The following is a 23,557-nucleotide window of genomic DNA, read 5'->3' as shown; positions in this document are numbered from 1 at the left end:
GTTTTTAAAAAAAAAATCCATTGCATAATTCCTAAACTAACCACCAGAGGCCAGCACAAACAGTAAAAAATAAAATAAAGTTAATTATTCTGCTTATACCAGGTATCATATCTCAAAATATTATCTAGGTTTTGACAAGACTTATTATACATATTAAGGTATCTGACTGACTTGAGCTTAAAACTGAAAAAGCTTTGAAAGAAGTCTTGCGTGTCGCAGAGAGACTTTTTCACAGGAAGGTCCAGTTATGACATTTTTTATTAAACATTTCCAGGTCAAATCATTTTTTTTTAAATGCACAGATTAATTGTTCACAGTAAGAGCAATAACATGGATTTAGAAAATAGAGTACATTTTATTTTCATGCTGACTTTAACTTTGTAGCATAATACTACTTTTTAAAACACTGTGGGATTAAATCATAGGGGCACAGGCAATTGTTATAGAAATTATTGTTATGCTTTCACAGAAATTGGTTACCAGACAGTTGAGTTGACAGCATCCATTGACTTCCATTGATTTTTTCAACGACTAACAGTTATATGGAAGTCAGTGGGCAACTCATTGGACCTATTTTCCATTTGTCCACATATTTAACTGTAAATTTACATTATTTTTTATTATTAATACGGACAGACTAATGCTCCTCAAATAGGCTACACTCTGACGGTGTATAAACTTCTCTCTTCTGTATTTAAGAAAGTATTTGATCTGATATCTAATCAGAGTCTATGAAAAGAGAATCCCGCCCTTTTTTGACAAACAGTTACACAGTGACACAGGTCGTAGCCTAGCCACTGAGCTTTCTAACACTAAACAACTCCTGTAATTCCAGCAACAACATTAAGAGGGGTTCACAGCGAAATTATAATTACCCCGTCCGGCCGTCTCCGTGTCGTTCCATTCCGGTATTGTCTTTCTTCTGTGGAACAAAAAGGAAGGTCTTAGGCCTAGATTTCAATAGCCTATAATTAAAGAAGATACCTATGTCAAGCTCAAAAAAGACCAAAATATCGAACAGTAGGCCTAGTAGTGTTCCAGAGACACACGGTAGCTTTGTGTGAAGATTCTGAGGAGCAAATTGAAATGTAATTAATTTACTAAATGTCTTTACCTCTCTGAAGTTACTCACAAATTTCCATCACCGGTCATGTTAAATTAAAAATGGCGCCACTGGAATAACGTTAGCATTGATGCCAAACACCGGCATCATGCCGCAAATTATATTTGAGATCGACTTAACTTGATTTAACACCATGAGTAATTCAGAGTGTTCCTCAATGCTTTTATTGTATAACTTACCTACCTTCAGAAGAATTTCTCACATCGTGTGGACTAGATGTCGGGAGGGCTACTGAAAAAGTTATCAATAAATGCAATAACGCCCAATAACCACTAGATGGCGCCTAATGACACCAGTTTGTTTGTTCGTTCTTTCTGTCTTTCTTCCAATGTACAGTGAGGTTCAGAGGTCTCAGCCGACTTTGTAATTTAAACCATACATCATGCTGGAGAACATGATCATCAGGTTTTACACAGACTTCTGGAGTTCATGCAGCCTGAGCGCTGCTAGCTGTCATTAAAGCAAACGTTCCTCAGAAGAGCCAAAAGCTTCTGTTTTTAATCATTTAAAAGTTCAGTCGTAATGTCATTAGGCTTATAGATAACATCTTATCCTTTACAACAATAATAATCAAAATGAAATTGTTTGTTTGCTGGCTTTCGATACTTATTACCTCATACCTTCGGACAGAAAGAAAGACACAGCCAGAAGCATAAAGCCTTTTAAAACACATTCCACAGTTTCCACTAATCTCAGAACGCTTCTCATTAAATTCTTCCCAGAACAAAATATTTTGCTCTGAGCTATCATTAATTTTAAAGCCCTGTATCATTACCTTTTTTTAGTCATCAAGTTGTTTCTGTTTATTTCTCCCAAGCAAGGTAGAAACGGCTTGATAAAAGATGATTAGCCCATTTAATAAAACATATCTGAGAACTCAACTCTTGAGTTATGAAAATTCAACGTCTGATCAATAAAATTTGTTTGGAAGTTTGGTGTCTGCTCGGGCAGCGGGAACTAGACTTTATAATTCGTCAAACACTAGTTTCCACCATTTAGTCAACAAAATGCATAAGAAAATTACTGCAGGCCTCACTCTTGAACAGTATAGAGAATATCAAAGCACATCCGAAAGTGGTAAAGCTGTGAAACAACTATTCTGTTCACCTAATGAATCCTTCAAACATTAAAGGATGGCCCTAATAACATCTGTCAATGTACTTGAGTCCTTGGTTCTCATTGATACTAATCTCAGTCTCAGCCAAAGAGCTCAAATGCAAAACATGTTTTCATTTAAAGTTGTTGCATTTTCAAGGCTCATGTGAATTAAGTCTTCACTCAGGATTGTGAAAATACATGGAAGAATGAGCACAGTCCCACACACTCGATAAACAAGCACATTGTGCTGTTTACAGAAGGATTCTGACCTCATTATATCACAGTCCACATGGTAGCTGAAAACCACTCACTGAATCCTGCAGTATGTAAACTGTGAGTTTTTTTCCTCCGTTTAAATTATAATTGATGGGCTAGATAATATATTATATGAATTATAAGACATAACACACTTTCCAAAGGTGCACCTTGAGGTATGAATTCAGTGATTGGACGACTCGGCTGGGTGTTCATGTCATCGACCATATTGCTTAGGATTCTGTATTGATGTCACAATGATCGTATCTATTTTATTAACCGCAAGTGTGTCTTGTTTCTGTTGTGCAAGCACAAAACTAATGACCTGTTGACACATTCATTGTTCATAGTCTGTTTGAAGAAAATGTCACTTTAATATTTCCTAACCCTTTAATGATCAGTGGTTATTTTCACTGGCCCAATAAACTATTTTAATATTAATTTATCATGTTGAATAGAGGGTTCCTATCTCATTTTTTTTCACTAGTTTTTGAACCAACTAATTTTTTTATGTTGAGATCTATACAAAATGCAAATCATACAGACTTGAATACACATTTTTTTATTTAAAATTCATACTTATGGACACATTTATGAAACTAGTGATTAGAATGTAAACACCGTCATGTTGATAGGTTATATTATTACTGTTTACTTGATGGTTACACAACTTTTAGACTTCCACATGGGTAGGCTGCTTGTTACATTATTAAAGCCATTAAATCAAAACTAACCCAGCCAACATTTATATGTGGGGCCCATATGGGTATGAAATGGGCTGAAAAATGGGCCCCATATGGGATTGTCCGCGGGTTCCATAATGGCCCCATGTTAGTTGCCCACATGGATTTCATATAGGATGGCACTTGCCACTAGGTGGGACCCAAGTGGGCAACATGCACAAGACCCATCTCGGTCCCAGCTTTAACCCAGACAAAATTTATATATGGGGCCCATGTGGGTATGAAATGGGCTGAAAAATGGGCTCAATATGGGATTGTCCGCGGGTTCCATAATGGCCCCATGCCAATTGCCCACATGGATTTCATATAGGATGACACTTGCCACTAGGTGGGACCCAAGTGGGCAACATACAGAAGACCCATCTCGGTCCCAGCTTTAACCCAGACAAAATTTATATGTGGGGCCCATGTGGGTTTGAAATGGGCTGAAAAATGGGCTCAATATGGGATTGTCCGCGGGTTCCATAATGGCCCCATATTACTTGCCCACATAGATTTCATATAAGATGACACTTGCCACTAGGTGGGACCCAAGTGGGCAACATACAGAAGACCCATCTCGGTCCCAGCTTTAGGTTTTATGCGGGTACTACATGGTTTCTATATGGGCTGAAATACGGGCTGTAAGTGGGTTTGTCCACGGGTTCCATGTTGGCCCCAGCAACTTGTTCATGTGGGTTTTAAGCAGGATTTCACAGGGCTTTAGGTGGGGCATACGCATGGGGCCCCATTAAGGATCATCTGGGTTCCATCTAAATGAGTAGCAACACCACACAAATACATTTTAAAGCATTAGAGCACACAGTGAGATTAAAAGTTTTTCAAATATCAATTTTATTGAAACTACCAATCACATTATGCTATATTCTGACATTTGCGGAGACAATATTTAAGCTGTTTGAAGAGTATCTTTTTAAAGGTATATACCTAATGTTTAAATAATTGTAATAATTAAAGTTAATACACATTTTGAACCTGTATTTAAACAATCTTTACTCAAAGCTTTGGGCATTTGAACAGGAAATACAGTGAATTAGTGTTGTCAAAAGTACAGACCGCAATACCAAGTCGGTACTGAAATTTAAAAAAAATTTGACGCTTTGAGCACTGTTGATCAGAATCGTAAATAACTCTGATTGCCCATTGTGCTCACACGCTCATCAAATGTGATTGGCTACAATGACCAGCGCTTCAAAAACATGTTGTTAATATAAATCAATTATGCTTTTCACTGAGCGCTTAAACAGATACACACGGGAGTGTTTGAATGCAGGTGCCTATCAACCTACCGGTCCGCTGGTTGATGCCTGCTTGTGCTTTCAAATGCTCCCGCTTTGAAAACACTTTCAAACACTTCTTTCTGCTTTCAAACGCTCCTGTGCGTTGATCATTGTATCCAATCACAGACACATCCAATGAGCGTGTGAGCACAATGGCCAGTCAGGTGTTTACGATTACAGCTCAACAGCGTTCATAGCAGCATTTTTAACATTTCAGTACCGACTTGGTATCGCAGTCGGTACTTTTGAGAACACTAAAATACATACAGTGGGGACAATTACAAGCAGCAGCCACTATACATTTTTCAGTACTGCTTACACTGTAGACAGTCATTTGTGCATTCTAGACACCCTCAGTCCTCCTCCGTCTCTTGTCCCAGTGAACCATTTTGAGAGTTCCCACTCAGCTTCTTGCCGGTTGATCTTTGACATCACCAGTGCAGTCTTTTTGAGAGCCTCTGCAAAACAATTTGTTTTTTAGATATAGCTATACAATATAACATTAAAAATTTCACTTTTTTGCTTGGTTTAATCAGGGTAATATTAAAAATGGTGCTAAATCTGACTAAATGTTATTTTCTGCAGTCGATTTAAAATGTTTAATCTGAATGTAAAAACTGTTTGAATTAGGGCTGTCAAGCAATTACATTTTTTAATCTAATTAAATCACACATAAAATTTGCCTGAGAAGTTAGTCCCAAAATATAATTTAAAGTAATCAAATAGAAATATTTTTGGGTGAACTTTACTGTTTGTTTTTATTCATATTGAAATATGAAATTATACTCTAAATAATAAACTAAATGTCTAATGGAGTAAGTCATTGAGTCATTCATTCGATTCGCTCAAATGTGAACGCAACACAGACCCGGGTGGGCAAGAAAAGTAACCTGCGCATGCGTTTTATCAGATGATGTTGTATTTAATTCAATAAAACACATGTAAGGGATGATGGTGTTGATGATTTACCTTGGATACGAGAGTGAGTCTGCAGTGTATGTGTATTCGCACACAGCACCGGCAGGAACATCGCGCTCTGACACGGACAGTGTAAAAACGCCCAGAGACTGAAACATTTTTGCCCTATATCTTGCATTTTAGGCACACCGTTTTCTTAGGCCTTTTATAGAATTGCATTCTATAGGGTTCTTTACGCAGTCAGTTGTTGCCCTGCATCATATTTTTCATGACCTAAGTAGGGGCGGGGCAAGTGCGCTAAATGCGTTAATAATTTTAACGCGTTATTTTTTACCGTAAGTAAATAATCAAAATGTACGCGTTAAATCGACACCCCTAGTTTGAATGAATGATTTAATGACTCACTAAAATACATGTTTCATTACTTTTTTATCAAATCTCTTGTCGCCACCTACGGGTGTAACAATGTGACAATTTTTATTTTAAGTGTCAAGTTCCTTTCAAAAGGTGATTTACTTGCTACTGTAGACAGTGTTTATATATAAACCATAAACTTTTTACTTCTGTGATCATTTGAATAATTGTAACACAGAAATAACAATAGTGTGGTTAAAAAGACCTGAATATTAAGTCTGCATTTTAAAACAAAGGAGGATGGTTAGTATGCAGACCTGCAAACTCAGAGTAAAAAAGGTGACAGTGGGGGGTGGGGGGTGCGTGCCCCTGGCTCGATTTTTTTTGTTTGTGATTTTAATATGCAAATTACACATTTCTGAGCGTGACTTAAAGTGAATGACATTTAATATTTTAAAAATAATTTTATTTACAACAAAGAAACGCCTGCAACTCAGGGAAGTGTTGTGACGCATGACACAAATAAAAAGAAAAGACTGACATTAGGGGTGTAACGGTACACAAAACTGACGGTTCGGTACCTTGGTTTAGAAATCACGGTTCGGTACGAGTTCGGTACAGCAGTTTTACAAAATTGCTTTTTATTTATTTTTATATTTAACAGTGGTTTACTGAAGAAGAAAAAGTGTCTGTCCTTGAATTAATTCAATTATATCTAAAAGTTTATTGAAGACATTTCTGTAAACTATATAGGGAGCCCTTACTTGCACACTAATATTAAAGGTCCCGTTTTTCGTGTTTTTTTTTAAGCTTTGATTGTGTTTACAGTGTGCAATATAACATGTGTTCATGTTTCGCGTGTAAAAAAACACAGTATTTTTCACACAATTTACTTATCTGTATACCGCTGTTTTCACTGTCCTCAAAACGGCTTGAAAGATTTCCCTGTTCTATGAAGTCCCTCCTTCAGAAACACGTAACGAGTTCTGATCGGGCCAGCGGTTCCCGTGTTGTGATTGGACAGCAGCTTAGGGCACGCAGAGCGCACGTTACCGGAAAGGTCGCGCCTCTCACCATAACGGGGATGCATGCGCTCAATGATCTCTAAGTACAGCGTCCCTGGGAAAGCCAAACAAAGGTGACTTGACTCCGGGATGAAAATAGCAGCGTCTCGACGACATGGCGACAAACATTATACAAACGCAACCGAACGCAGCACTTCCTCTTCTCCACGCGGGAGCAACAAGACCACGCCCCCTTTTTCGCGTACTCTTGTGGGCGGAGGTTAGTCGACAAACTGCTCTACTGACGTAATTAAAGCAGGATGTACAGGGATGTAGAACAAACCGGCCGTTCGCTGGAGGCTTTGAAAGGGAACTTCTGTTAAATAAAATATCTCGCTTGGCATTGAACTTTGAGCTTTATAATTTTACAGGTATTATATATGCTCTAACAGCAACATTACACACTAACTAAAGTTTGAAAAATGGGATCACGAAGAACAGGACCTTTAAAGGTTAACAACAGAGCCAAAACTATTAGCCTAAATTCAGTTGCTATTTATTTTTAGGTATAATAATCAACACTCAAATAACACATTGTATGCAAACATGTAAACTTCGCATAAGGCAGTTTTTGCATTAACTTCTAAATCGAATTGTAAAATTGTTTTTCATCCAATTCATTGTTGAAATATAATAATTTATACAGTGTCTGTCATTTTCATGACAGGTTTATTTAACATGCTTGAAATAATCAAGACATCACTAACAGGTAAAGTAGAATATAATGAATAAATAGGCTAATATAGTGCATATATTTATTGAAAGAGTTGATTTCTCCAGTGAATTAAATTCTGTGGACACTGAATGACTGCCTGAGGTAAATGTGATGCTAACATTACATGACAAGATGGGCATTCATGTTTATTGGTCAGTGATCAGTCACACCACATCGAGCGTCAAAATGGCATTTATCGTTTGAATTTCGTGGTAAAATGGACTGAATACTTAATATGTTCGTGTGGAAACTCGAAATTGAAGTGTGTTCTGCGCTTAAAACAAGCCGATTGTGAACTGTTAAAGATTGCATTCGGAAACAGTTCGGTAACGTTACACGCTTGTGACATAAACGCACACATCAACCTGATCACTTTATTTCGTTTATTTCTACTGGCAGTGAAAACGCAGATATGAATGTTAGCTGTACAACGAATCGTTGTCATTTCGGAAAAAATATTGTGTGGGTGTTTGAAGCGAGATCACAATAATTTAACAATTAATCAGTAGCTCTATTTTCTGATAATATATGTGGCTCTGTACATTTCTGATATGTAGAACTATTACACTTATTTCAAAATCCTAACTACACATTGTATTATGTTAATTGTGTAAAATCTAATTAAGTAAGTACATTTAAAGGAACACTCCACCGTTTTTAGAAATAGGGCTTACGGTATTCAACATCTTTCCTACATTTAGATATGTGGGCAAATGCATTTTTGTCTCAGTGCATGCATTGTTTTAGTTTGGCAGGGTCGCCGCTAGCTTAGCTTAGCATAATGAATGGAATCCTATGTTGCCAGCTAGCATGTCCTGAGTAAACATGATAAAAAAAACCCCAACCTAATTACTTCTTGTGGCCTGCATATTCACAACGAGTACAAACAGCGATGCAGATTAAGATTAGGCGATTTCCTAGGCGGGGTGCGTGTCCCAAAACCATAGTTGCTAACCTGTTAGCAACTTAGGTCGTTGGCAATGGGAAATTGCATTGCAACCAACAAAGTTGCTAACTTAGTTAGCAACTATGGTTTTGGGAAACGCACCCCAGATATTGACTTGGGACTATATTATGGGGAAGCACAGGCGAAGCACTGCTACTTGGGCGCAGAGATATCACACAACACATGAAATCCCCAAACTTCCGTGAATAGTAGGTGGCTATTTTTCATACAGTACATGAATGGCAATGAACATGGCTGATTTTGTTAGAGACGAAGAGGGTTACTTAGAAAGTCAAGATCCAGAACCATAGCTTGAGTTTTCAGAAGAGGAGCTACGCCTGCGTGCTTTGGAAATAGAATGACAAGAGGAGGAAGTTGCGATCGCTCAACAGCCGGAGGACGTGAGGAGGATTTTTCCGGTGTGATAAAGTGAACTGGAAAAAACTGCATCGCTATTTGTACTCATTGTGTATACGCAGGCCACAAGAAGTAATTAGGTGTTTTTTTTGATCACTTTTACTTGGGACATGCTACCTGGCAACATAGGATTCCATTCATTATGCTAAGCTAAGCTAGCAGCGACCCTGCCAAACTAAAACAATGCATGCACGGAGACAAAAATGCATTTGCCCACATATCTAAATGTAGGAAAGATGTTGAATAAGCCCCATTTCTAAAAACGATGGAGTGTTCCTTTAATTAAATTAAGTAAAATCAAAACACCTCACATATCACAAAAGGTTCATGAATCCATTCCATACCATAAGTGATAGTGCAGCAGTGCTCCATGCAGTGTAGCAGATGAAGAACAATCCTCCACCAAATCGCCATTAATCAGCGGAATCCCCGGTCAATCTGGGGTGGGGTCGGCTGACAAGTCCTTAAAAAGAAATGTATTGAAAAATACAACAAAATGTATTGAAATTCTAACAACATTTGCCATTATAAAACATTCAGACAACATGAACAAATGGTGAACTTTGAGACTTAGTTTGTATACAATTAAAATTTTAAAAATATTTATATTCATATATATATATATATATATATATAAAAAAATGAAATACCCAAATTACATTGGATTCACAACAACGGTCTCTTTTCCTAGATGTATCATAGCAAGGTAAACAAAATTGTAGCTTTAAAAAAGCCAAATGGCACACAGATATCAATCTAATAAATTTACCTGCAGCCGCATTTTTCCTGTCATGACATCTCTGAGAGTCATGAGGGTCTTTCCCTTGATGTTCTCCAGTGAATTAAATAAAGGACTGATGATGATGATGGTGATAAGTTCTTCTTTCTTTATGTCACTTCAGAGGAAGAAAAGACAAAAGTTACTCAGATTTATTATCACTAGTGGAGGAAAAGGAAATGTCTTACAAATGTAATTTTGATGATGAAAATAACTTTTAACTACATTAATCCCAATGTAAGGTTTAGAAACAATGGTTAAAACAGACTAATATCTTACTGCAGTTGATAAATGGATTCGTTTCTGGATCTTCTTCCAGTGCTTGATCAAAAATAAATGTAAACAGACATCTTATCATTAGCAGTTGGCTGTGATCTACATAGAGTTTCCTAGTGTAAATGATGCTTTTATCAGTCACTTTACTAATTCCAATGTCCCTCGTTTTAAACTAACGTTACAACATTATGATACATGAGAGGAAACATTGAAATACGTGCAAATACGCTAATCGCGATTAGCATCTCATTTCAACATCTTTAATGAAGCAGTACACAGACACTGCAGGTTGTAACGTTACGTCTGTTACCCATTTCTAAAGCTCTCATGTGTACACAGAGCATTTATTTAAGTTAATGAACACCATTAACACAAGATTTGTTTATCTGCATTATTTAATATTTCATTAACTATATTAACACGCTCATCCGCTTATTTTAATTGGATACCTTTTAAACAAATATATTTATTTAGGCTATTCATCTATCTGTGTATCTAAAATGATATTGGGATACATACATTAAGTAACGTTACATGAACAAACAACACAACTTTACTATGACTGAAAAATATTATCTTACCTGATATTGCGTTTGCAGTACCTCACAGATCCAGTCTGAGTCTGACCCTTCCTCTGTGTTCTCATTCCAGCTTTTGTTCTCCGTTAACATGCCACAACTCAAATTAGTTAAAAAATAATAACTTAACAGACACATTAATCGGGGACTGACAGAAATCTTGCTGAGCAGTAGCACGCGACTCGTTACCAATTCAAACCCACGTATTTTGAAACTCGACCGGTAAAAGGGCGCGCACAGTTGTCATTGGCCAGTTACGTAGATGACAGCACGATTAACCAATCATGATGCAAAGAAGCAAGGTGAAACAACCAATAGCAATTGTTTCAGCATGGTAATGGAAAGATTATTTTATTTTTCAAAGAAATGTATGTGTTTAGTGTTATTTGTAGGCTGTATTATTTGATTAGCTGGTCGAATAGTATTTTCATGACAAAGTATAAATAAAATACATTACTGCATGGTAAACTATAGCCTCACACACAAAATTGTACACAAAATCACACAAAAAGTTTATGCTGCACTGCTCTCCAGGATTAAATGACATCCATTATTATTATTATTGATACTTATAATAATTATATTTTAACATATACATTTAGATTTTTGAATGGTTTTGAATGAAATAGATAAAATGCTAACAAAATAATAATTTGAAAGGCATATATTTCTTGAAGACATGACATTGAGTCAACATACAGATCTGGAAAAAAAAATGTATATTGATTTATAAGGTTTTTTTTAACCTTTTTCAACAGCTTAGCATTACATGTTATATCAACATTGTGTCAACGTTGAAACAACAACTTACATTATTTTAACCATATTTAAACTTTGAAGGAAAGTGCTGAGGATTGAAAAAGAAAATTAAACTGCACTTTATTATGTAACGTTTGCTTTATTACAGTTTTTTTTATTTGCTTTGGTACTATTTTCACTAGTAAGGTGTACATTTTCAAAACTCTTAGTACAAAAATCTAAACTGATCACACTTGTAACACAGCTAGTCATTCTTTCAAAACCTGATGTAATGCTTTCATTCAGTGGCACATATCTTCAGTCCACATAATCATTGTTTCAAACACAAGATTATTGTAATACAGTTTTTTTTATTCGCTTTGGTACTATTTTCACAACCAAGGTGTACATTTTCAAAACTCATAGTGCTAATATCACAACAGATCATCAAAAGTGGACTTTTTTCAAACATTTCAGCATATTTTCAAATGTGTTAATACAATACACAAAACCACAAAGTACCCTTTTCACTACACAAAATAAGTGTTTCCTCTTTATAAATGTTTCATTCACAGTAACTGCCTTTCATAAAGCTTTTACTATCAAACTTTTGATTTGCATCTCTTCTCGTTCACTTTAAAACATTTGTCTATTATTTAATCCAACTGATCTTAATGGTTAATCAATGAATCATTTGGTACACCTATAGATTTCTATAGATATTGATTATATAGACATAGTTTCTACTTTGTTTGCAATTTCCGATATGGATAACCATATGTAATGAATTATTTTTACATTACAAGCGATTTATCTTAGATTATAACTACTTTGTCAAAGTGTGTGTGTGTGTGGCCTGGTAAACTCTACATTATGGGGACAAAATGTCCCCATAAAAATGGCAATATCCTAAATCCTTGCCCTTGCGGGGACATTTTTTTGTCCCCATGGCCATGAGGAAACTTATAAATACAGAATGTGTTTTTTTTTGTTGAAAATGTAAAAATGCAGAAACTTTTGTGTGATGGGTAGGTTTAGGGGTTAGGGTTAGTGTTAGTGTAAGGGGAGAGAATAAACAGTTTGTATAGCTTGTAACCATTACGCCTACGTAGGCTATACCCAGACAGATTATAAGAGTATAAGGGAGAGGAAATAGTCAATGACGGTGTAACATCAGACTGATCAGAAATCAGAAGAAGGGCGACAGATGGCATCAAATATAGCATTTTACATTACAGTATGTATGCCATGTGATACTGTAAACAGATTACCATGGTAGAGTCTGCCACATTACTGTAACTCACCCTTATAAAGCTCAACTATAGATTCAGTCATATCTGGTACAGTGAACATTTACTGTATTGGAAGCAAACTCTGTTATAGCACAGAGCCCCATGGCTGTGTCATAACTTCATCACACCTTTTGATAACACTGAATAATACTATTACAAACATTATGGATTTAATGACATAAGTTAGGTAATGTAAGTGTATTTTCTAATGAGGTAAATGTAGCCTCTGTTACTGTAGATAATTCAGCAACGAGGGAGATTTGAAACATGTATCTTGCATTGTTTTCTGTTGGATGAACTGATTGTTAAAAGTACTAAACTGAAAGAAGATCACACTGTTGTGTTTCGGTGATTAAACCAAATGTTCTCATTACATATTATAATAATCTTGTGTTTGAAACAATGATTATATGGACTGAAAATATGTGCAACTGAATGAAAGCATGAGATCAGGTTTTGAAAGAATGACTAGCTGTGTTACAAGTGTGATCAGTTTGGATTTTTGCACTAAGAGCTTTGAAAATGTACACCTTACTTGTGAAAATAGTACCAAAGCGAATAAAAAAAACTGTATGTAATGATAACATTCGGTTTAATCACTGAAACACAACAGTGTGATCTTCTGTCAGTTTAGTACTTTTAACAATCAGTTCATCCAACAGAAAACAATGCAAGATACATGTTTCAAATCACCCTTGTTGCTGAATTATCTACAGTAACACAGGCTACAGATGCCACATAAGAAAATACGCTTACATTACCTAATTTGTGTTATTTAATCTATAATGTTTGTAATAGTATCTATCTATTCAGTGTGTTATCAAAAGGTGTGATGAAGTTACAACACAGCCAAGAGGTTCTGGGCTGTAGAACAGAGTTTGCTGCCAATACAGTAAATGCTCTCACTGTACCATATGACTGAATCTACTGTAGTTGAGCTTTATAAAGGTGAGTTACAGTAATGTGTCTCTACCATGGTAATCTGTTTACAGTATCAAATGCATACATACTGTAATGTAAAATGCTGTATTTGATGCCATCTGTCTCCCTTCTTCTGATGCATTTCTGATCAGTCTGATGTTACATTGTCATTGACTATTTCCTTTCCTTTATACTCTACTCTGCTCTGTTCACTCACTCACACACACACACTCACACACACATGTCTGGTTCACTATCTTTCTGGGTATAAGCAGGCATAATGGTTACAAACTGTATATTCTCTCCCCTTACACTAACCCTACCCATAAACCTATCAATCACACAAAACTTTCTACATTTTTACATTACAGTAAAAAAAAAAAAAGTCCCCGCAAGGACAAGTAATTAGGATACTGCCATCTTTATAGGGACATCTTGTCCCCATAATGTAGAGTTTACCAGGCCACACACGCGCACGCACTTTGAACATAGTAGTTATAATCTAAGATCAATTGCTTATAATGTAAAAATAATTAATTACATATGGTTATCTATATCGGAAATTGCAAACAAAGTAGAAACTATGTATATAGAATCAATATCTAAAAGAAATCTATAGGTGAACCAAATGATTAATTGATTAACCATTAAGATCTGTTGGATTAAATAATAGACAAATGTATTAAACTGAACGAGAAGAGATGCAAATCAAAAGTTTCATAGAAAGAGCTTTATGAAAGGCCGTTACTGTGAATGAAACATTTATATAGATGAAACAGTTATTTTTTGTGGTGAAAAGGATACTTTGTAGTTTTGTGTATTGTACTAACACAATTGAAAATATGCTTAAATGTTTGAAAAAAGTGCACTTTTGATGATCTGTTGTGATATTAGTACCATGAGTTTTGAAAATGCACACCTTGCTTGTGAAAATAGTACCAAAGCGAATAAAAAAAACTGTAAAAAAGTTTGTTTGCTGCAAGTATGATTTCTTGCAGTTTTTTGTTCGCTTTGTTACTATTTTCACAAGCAAGGTGTACATTTTCAAAACTCATAGTGCTAATATCACAACAGATCATCAAAAGTGCACTTTTTTCAAACATTTCAGCATATTTTCAATTGTGTGAATACAATACACAAAACCACAAAGTATCCTTTTCACTATACAAAATAAGTGTTTCATCTTTATAAATGTTTAATTCACAGTTCATTGGACCGAAATATTTGCAATTTGTGAATAGAGCAGAATAGAGTATAAGGGAGTGGAAATAGTCAATGACGGTGTAACATCAGACAGATGGCATGAAATATAGCATTTTACATTACAGTATGTATGCCATGTGATACTGTAAACCGATTACCATGGTAGAGACTGTCACATTACTGTAACTGTAACCCTTATAAAGCTCAACTACAGTAGATTCAGTCATATACAGTGAGAACATTTATTGGCAGCAAACTCTGATATAGCACAGAACCTCATGGCAGTGTCATAACTTTATCACACCAGATAACACACTGAATACTATTACAAACATCATGGGTTCAATGACACAAGTTAGGTAATGTAAGTGTATTTTCTAATGAGGCATATGTAGCCTGTGTTACTGTAAATAATTCAGCAACGAGGGAGATTTGAAACAAGTATCTTGCATTGTTCGCTGTTGGATGAACTGATTGTTTAAAGTACTAAACTGAAAGAAGATAATATTGTTGTGTTTCGGTGATTAAACCAACATATTATAATAATCTTGTGTTTGAAACAATGATTATGTGGGCTGAAAATATGTGCAACTGAATGAAAGTATGAGATCAGGTTTTGAAAGAATGATGAGCTGTTACAAGTGTGAGCAGTTTGGATTTTTGTACCAAGAGTTTTGAAAATGTACACCTTACTTGTGAAAATAGTACCAAAGCGAATAAAAAAAAACTGTAATTTACATTGGATTCCCTTCAAAAATATGAATTTCCATTCTATCTTTCTTTACTTGGGCTATTTCACCATCTGATGAGCCTTACCTTTCAATGTTCAAGATAATATACCTCATCATTTATATACTGAATTATATACCCAGGTAGAAGAAATCAAAACTAGCAACAACCATGTGCAACAGCCATTATAATCCCATTATTTTGATAGATTAAGTAGCCTTTTGTAACCCATTCTTCATTTTCATATTCTTCATATCAAAATATTTTGAACAATTTGTATACATTTTAAAATAACTGTATGGAGATAAGCATTTGCTGTAACTCACAAAATCAGGCACTAAACACATTTGATATTTAATGTTAATGACTGTGTCTCTTGCCCAATTTCAGACACTAAAATATGTGTACCAGGCCATTTCTGACACCACCAGGGTTTGACCTAGTTTACCTCTACCAGGGTTCTTCAACTCCTGACTTCTGAACTCATCAACAGCCTTTAAGATCGTTTTTCTTGCTGAGTTTAATTCTAGCTTTAACCAAACATGCCAAACAAGCTAATAACAATGTTCCAAATTACTTGTAAGTTAAAACAGGTATGTTTGATTGGGGTTGGTTTTAATGTCTGCTGGACACCAGCCCTCCAGGACTGGAGCTGAACAGTCCTGGCATATATTATACTCACATATAATGCACTCCTAACCCCATTATTCTCTTACCCAACCCACCCATTTTTGGCTTGTTTGCCCATATTTGGTTTGTCCAAAAGTGCTCCATATGTATTTCTCCATTCTGACACTGATCCAAATATTACCTATGTGGGTACTACCCATAGACTGTATAAAACATGACGTCTCCAGTAGGTTTCTGAAGAGCATTTTTAAAGCCCAAAGTGGACGGAGCCAGCTGGAAGGTTGCCACTTGGTGCTACCTTGGACCCATGTAGGCAGCCTATATGGGGCTGATTGTGTGTCCTACTCATATGGTTTATCAAAGCGGGCCCCATATGAGTTTGCCCATTCAGAACCCATATAGAGATTACCTATGTGGGTACTACCTTGGGCCCATGTAGGCAGCCTATATGGGACTGATTGTGTTTGCCCATGTCTCACCCATATTGTTTATCAAAGCGGGCCCCATATGAGTTTGCCCATTCAGAACCCATATAGAGGTTACCTATGTGGGTACTATCTTGGGCCCATGTAGGTAGCCTATATGGGACTGATTGTGTTTGCCCATGTCTGACCCATATGGTTTGCCCAAGCGGGCCCCATATGTATTTCCCCATTCAGAAACCATAAAGAGATTACCTATGTGGGTACTATCTTGGGCCCATGTGGGTAGCCCATATGGGACTGATTGTGTTTGCCCATATCTGACCAATATGGTTTGCCCAAGCGGGCCCAATATGTATTTCCCCATTCAGAAACCATAAAGAGATTACCTATGTGGGTACTATCTTGGGCCCATGTGGGTAGCCTATATGGGACTGATTGTGTTTGCCCATGTCTGACCCATATGGTTTGCCCAAGCGGGCCCAATATGTATTTCCCCATTCAGAACCCATAAAGAGATTACCTATATGGGTTCTACCATGGGCCCATGTGGGTAGCCTATATGGGACTGATTGTGTTTGCCCATGTCTGACCCATATGGTTTGCCCAAACGGGCCAAATATGTATTTCCCCATTCAGAACCCATATAGAGGTTACCTATGTGGGTACTATCTTGGGCCCATGTAGGCAGCCTATATGGGACTGATTGTGTTTACCCATGTCTGTCCCATATGGTTTGCCCAAGCGGGCCCAATATGTATTTCCCCATTCAGAACCCATATAGAGGTTACCTATGTGGGTACTATCTTGGGCCCATGTGGGTAGCCTATATGGGACTGATTGTGTTTACCCATGTCTGACCCATATGGTTTGCCCAAGCGGGCCCAATATGTATTTCCCCATTCAGAACCCATATAGAGGTTACCTATATGGGTTCTACCATGGGCCCATGTGGACAGCCTATATGGGACTGATTGTGTTTGCCCATGTCTGACCCATATGGTTTGCCCAAGCGGGCCCAATATGTATTTCCCCATTCAGAACCCATATTGAGGTTACCTATGTGGGTACTATCTTGGGCCCATGTGGGTAGCCTATATGGGACTGATTGTGTTTACCCATGTCTGACCCATTTGGTTTTCCCAAGCGGGCCCAATATGTATTTCCCCATTCAGAACCCATATAGAGGTTACCTATATGGGTTCTACCATGGGCCCATGTGGGCAGCCTATGTGGGACTGATTGTGTTTGCCCATGTCTGACCCATATGGTTTGCCCAAGCGGGCCCAATATGTATTTCCCCATTCAGAACCCATATAGAGGTTACCTATGTGGGTACTATCTTGGGCCCATGTGGGTAGCCTATATGGGACTGATTGTGTTTACCCATGTCTGACCCATATGGTTTGCCCAAGCGGGCCCAATATGTATTTCCCCATTCAGAACCCATATAGAGGTTACCTATATGGGTTCTACCATGGGCCCATGTGGGCAGCCTATATGGGACTGATTGTGTTTGCCCAAGTCTGACCCATATGGTTTGCCCAAGCGGGCCCAATATGTATTTCCCCATTCAGAACCCATATAGAGGTTACCTATGTGGGTACTATCTTGGGCCCATGTGGGTAGCCCATATGGGACTGATTGTGTTTGCCCATGTCTACCCCATTTGGTAAACCCATATGGGGCCCATTTGTGTTGCCCATTTTAAGCCCATGCACTCATTTCCCATTTGTGACCCAGCTAGGACCCACATTGGTAGCCCACCAGTTTTCTCCCATATGGGACCTACTTAGCTGACCCGAGTGGGCCCCATATAAGATGCCCATTTTTGGACCATGCCCACTTGGTTCCCATGTAGCCCAAGCATAAACCACGTGGGGCCCACATATACATGTTGGCTGGGAAAACATGCTTATCTAAAACATTGAAACCAACATGAATACACAAATATTAAATTTGTATTTTGCACATGCTAAAAACGTGTTTGTTGTTCCTGTCAATGATTCAAATGAACATCAATTGTGAAATTTCATGTAGCTATTCATTTTCACACTGCAGCCTGTAAACACGAGGCTGAATCCAGCTTCTTATTCGCAGCTTCTTATTGACGCTATCCGGTCCACCTTAAAAGACGCGACGCTTCCGCGTCTTTGGTTTCTTATTCACGCTCAATTCATGAATCCATAACTTCAAAATGCTACAGTAAAAATGTCTGGAATTTTGCATGGTGACCGTCGGGTACACTGGGTATAATTCCCCAGTGGAACTTTGAACGCACCCATAAAGGCAGCTGAGATATAGCTCCTCCAAATGGGCCAATAATCCAATAGCTCTTCTAACTGTACTGTCATAGATGTCAAATTCATGGATCCATAACTTCAAAATGCTACAGTAAAAATGTCTGGAATTTTGCATGGTGACAGTCGGGCACACTGGGTATAATGCCCCAGTGGAACTGTGAACGCACCCATAAAGGCAGCCGAGATATAGCTCCTCCAAATGGGCCACTGGTGCCATTAATGTAAAGGCTCTTCTTACAGTACTGTCGTTTGTCAAATTCGTTGGTCCATAAATTCATAACGCTACAGTAAAAATCTTTGAAAATGTGAATGATGACATTCAAGCACGATGGGTATAAAGCACCTGTGAAATGTTTTACTTCCCCAAATGTTGTAAGATATTACAAATTACAGTATTGACAAATATCATATATCGATTTAAGCAAAATTAGTTTGCATTTCAAAGCAATGACAACATGATTATACATTTTGTATTTCATCCATATTTGATGTTCTGGAGATCTTGCAGGGGTAGGTGTCATCTGGTGTTGGTTCATCTGAAGTCTTCAGAGGCTGGATCCAAGCTGGAGCTGGCATTAATCTCTAGTTACCTTACCTTTTATTGATTTATTAATGCATTTAAAGCATTCAAGTGTAATAATTGAAGAATGATGTAATTATATGTTATGTACATTTGTATTTTTTACAGTCATCTTCACTGATATTTCTGTGTTAATTACCTTTTAAAATAGTTTATTATTCGTTTCTGAAAATAGACACAATAGTATCAAAAGTGTAAATAAGAGAAAAACCATATGGTCCCTAAATTGAGCTCATGGCATGTACACTCTAAAAAATGCGGGGTTAAAAATAACCCAGGTTGGGTTGAAAATGGACTAACCCAGCAATTGGGTTGTTTTAACCTAGCAGGGCTGTTTTAACCCAGCGATTGGGTTGTTTTAAGCAAATATTTAACCCAACAGCTGGGTTAAAACAACCCAATTGTTGGGTCAGTCCATTTTCAACCCAACTTGGGTTATTTTTAACCCAGCATTTTTTAGAGTGTACAATAAAAAATAGGCATACAGTAATTATATTGTATGTGCCTTAATATTTTTACAGTCAATCTTCGCTAATATATTAGGCCTATTATTTTATTCTGAAAATTGACACAAAAGCAACACAATCCCTTTAAAAGCTTGAAAACGAGAACAACCGCACGGTTCCTAAGTTTAGCGTGAATAAGAAACCAAAGACGCGCGTCTTTTAAGGTGGACCGGATAGCGTCAATAAGAAGCTGCGAATAAGAAGCTGGATTCAGCCTCGTCTGTAAACAGTAGCCTGCCTTTTTCGCAAACATATTTATTCATTAATGATTAACAAAATTCCACAACAGAACGCTTGAACCTCTAAATCCGAGCGTGTGACTATACACACATACCCAGCGTTTTACGTTTTTTGAGTATGAAACACCAAAACATGTGCTTGATATATGTTTTCGGGGCGCTGACCATAACAAGTGGAGTTTTTAGCCAAGACTCAACAACCTTACAGCCAGACGTTCGAGGTAAGCTTGATTTGTTCAGCAAACACGCTCTTTCTCTCTCCTGCTCAGACATCGCCACACACACACACACACACACACACACACACACACACACACACACACACACACACACACACACACACTCCTACATACAAACGCGGCGTGTTGGATCTGTCCAAGCCTGTCTCTTTTCCTCCTCACCTCCCTCAACAGAAGTGTTTGTAGCAGTGGGTTCATCTGTGAAGATACCGTGCACTGACGGAGAGGAAAAAGGGGTGGAGTGGAGATTTAACAGCTCAGTGCTCGTCTCAAGCCCTGTTCTCTCCATTCAGAACACTAGTTTGACGGACCAAGGCATCTACACCTGCCACCAACCAAATGGAAACCTGATACAAACAGTATCTCTAAACCCGGGATGTAGGTTTAAGCATATTTTCCTTTATTTAAACCTGCGTAGTCCGGTAAAAATGTCTCACTATCCCAGCTTAAACTGAAATTGAAATTGCATTCTGTTTGCTCTATTTAGATCCCCCTTCTCCTCCGGATGTGTATTGTTGGTCTCCAAGTTACCCTAAAAGAGCCATTTGTTCTTGGACACTGACTCCAGACCCAATACTTCCAACACATTATATTACTACATACAGGTATCATATGTTCAAGATTGTTTTAAAAGGAATTGTAAATTGGTAAATCTGCAGTGGTGTAAATTATTTGAGTAGCATAAATGTAATGTGTTACTGTATTTAATCTTTTGGGCTGCTTTGTAGTTTGACTGATATCAAAGATATTAGCAACATTTATTCTCTACTTGACTACATTTTTGAATACGTACTCTTTACTCCAATACATTTGTGAGGAGTAATGCAATTACTCGTTACATTTTGCATGGCCCCTTACTTTTTCCGCAGCAGTTTATTTCTGCTAAAATAAGTGATGTTGCCATCTACAGAGCATCTGGCTATCACCAGACCAAGCTCAATTTAAGATTGAACATTGGTCTGGGGAGTCTGCTATGTATTTTCTACTGCACAAGAGGCGTGATAAACGAGCATAAATTCAAATGACTCTGTACGCAATTGGATAGTCCTTCAACCAATCAGACCACAAGAGGTGTGATCAACGGGCGACGACCCACCGCTTCTCTATCCGCCATCGTGTTAAACCCGCCAATAGCGCCAGGTGGATAAGCCAGTCTGTGATTGGTTCCCGCAAAAGTGTAACAGAAGCAGTAGAAATGTATGTACAGGTTTCCAGACTGAGTTGCAGGGCGAAATCAAATCGCCGGCAGATCAGGCTGGGTTTACCCAGTCTACCATTTAGCGTGAGACTCACGCAATAGAGTGGTGCAGGTATGACGTCACAGTTATGCTGCGTTCCAGACAGATGGGAATTCGGATTTTTCCTACCTCCTTCTTGAAAATAACATCTGGAACGCCACTCAAATTGGAACATTCGACTTCTGAACTCGGGGTACATTGAGCATGCCCGACCTCAGCGAGACGCGTCATTTGACACCAATTCCAAGATGTCAGCAAGTCCTGCTTCTAATGAGCATAAACGTAAAAACAAACCTTAACATTAGACATTACGTTTATGTAATGATACCTTCGTTTTTGCTTTTCTTCAGCTATTTTCAAAGCGATTATGTTAGGCCATAATTGACCCCAAAATACGATAAGCCTCCTTGTGTCATGGCAAAATCACATCATCAACATGTGAATGTGACGTGTGATTGACTGGAATACACTGAGGTCTGAAGTGGGACATTTAATTTGGGATATTCCCATGTCAAACCTTAATAATAATAATAATTTGTTACATTTATAGAGCGCTTTTCAAGGCTTTACATAGAAGGGGGGAATCTCCTCATCCACCACCAATGTGCAGCATCCACCTGGATGATGCGACGGCAGCCATATTGCGCCAGAACGCCCACCACACACCAGCTGATAGGTGGAGGGGAGACAGAGTGATGAAGCCAATCGTATTTGCATATGGGGATGATTAGGAGGCCATGATGGACAGGGGCCAATGGGCAAATTTGGCCAGGATGCCGGGGTTACACCCCTACTCTTTATCGAAGGACATCCTGGGATTTTTAATGACCACAGAGAGTCAGGACCTCGGTTTAACGTCTCATCCGAAGGACGGGATGGGTCCAAACCTTGTCTGGAACGCACCATTAGCATTGCACTTGTTCCCTTAAGAAAAACCCTATTGGATTTTCCCATAGGCTTTTAAATTATCGTTAAAAACAAGCTCTGTGATCAACAAAAGTTTTCGATACTTGCCAGGAGTAAAATGCTAAAGGTAGGCTATAAATTAACTACACCACAGTCCCACAGATTCAATGTCACCAGAACTACTAAGCTCCCGACAACTCTTCCAGTTTTTATCTAAAAATATTTTCCCAGAACGTTTGAGTTAGAATAGTTTATAAGAGCACAATATAAGCATTATGAGGCTGTAAAAGCGGACTGAGTTTACCTGTTCAGCGTGATGACGTTTAATCTCCTTGACAGCCTCTGCAGTCCCATTTAGCCACTTGTAGGCAAAAAACTTTTTTAAGACACATAACAGCTTCAAATAAATCATGAGTGGGGTAATACTGATGTATTTTATGTCGTAGAATAAAACGTGAAAGTGTCTTGAGCCTGTGTTCACCACAGACTTTTGTAGGCCAAAATGCAGAAGTGAGTTAGCAATTTAGCACCTCCGGTTCCATCGTCCCGAAGTCAATCAGTTTTTTGAACAAGATGTTGTATAAAAATAGTTATTTTGAAATAAGGTTTGTGTGGAACACAAGCTCAAAACACTTTCACGTTTTTTTCTACGACATACTGTACAGTAAAATACATCAGTATTACCCCACATGTGATTTTTTTTTAAGCTGTTACGTGTCTTGAAAAAGGAGGTTGCTAACAAGTGGCTAAATGGGACTGAATGAGATAACCTCAGTCCGATTTTACAACCTCATTATGTATATAATTGTGCTCTTATAAACCATTCTAGCTCAAACGTTCAGGGGAAGTGTTTTGAGATAAAAACTGAAGCAGTGCTAGTGATGTTGAAGTCGTGGGACTGTGGTGTAGTTCGTTCATAGCCTTTTGCTTTTTACTTTTGGCGACTGCATTTAGGCTTCAAAATTCATCTGTAATTATCTTGATGGACAAATGTGCAAATATAATAAACTTTTGTTGATCACAGAGCTTGTTTTTTTAAATCCAAAAGCCTATGGGAAAATCCTAT

The 23,557-nt window shown here is 37.7% G+C and overlaps 1 protein-coding gene across 2 annotated transcripts in view; it reads left to right on the top strand.

Moving 5' to 3' along the window:
• Positions 1-2,456: 2,456 nt before the first annotated feature.
• Positions 2,457-23,557, top strand: part of ebi3 (Epstein-Barr virus induced 3) — a 28,354-nt gene continuing 7,253 nt past the window's right edge. The window contains exons 1-4 of one of the 2 annotated variants that reach the window (XM_079818809.1): positions 2,457-2,554; positions 20,283-20,329; positions 20,522-20,725; positions 20,835-20,952. In XM_079818809.1, the coding sequence (XP_079674935.1) occupies positions 2,511-2,554; positions 20,283-20,329; positions 20,522-20,725; positions 20,835-20,952 (413 nt within the window). In that variant the 5' untranslated portion in view covers positions 2,457-2,510. Of the gene's footprint in view, positions 2,555-20,040; positions 20,330-20,521; positions 20,726-20,834; positions 20,953-23,557 lie in introns of those variants that run through there. The other variant, XM_079818810.1, reaches the window with a different exon arrangement.

The sequence above is a fragment of the Gobio gobio genome, assembly GCF_949357685.1.
Source record: "Gobio gobio genome assembly, chromosome: 6".
In the NCBI taxonomy this organism is placed as follows: domain Eukaryota; kingdom Metazoa; phylum Chordata; class Actinopteri; order Cypriniformes; family Gobionidae; genus Gobio; species Gobio gobio.
This window is presented reverse-complemented; position numbering and strand designations above follow the sequence as displayed.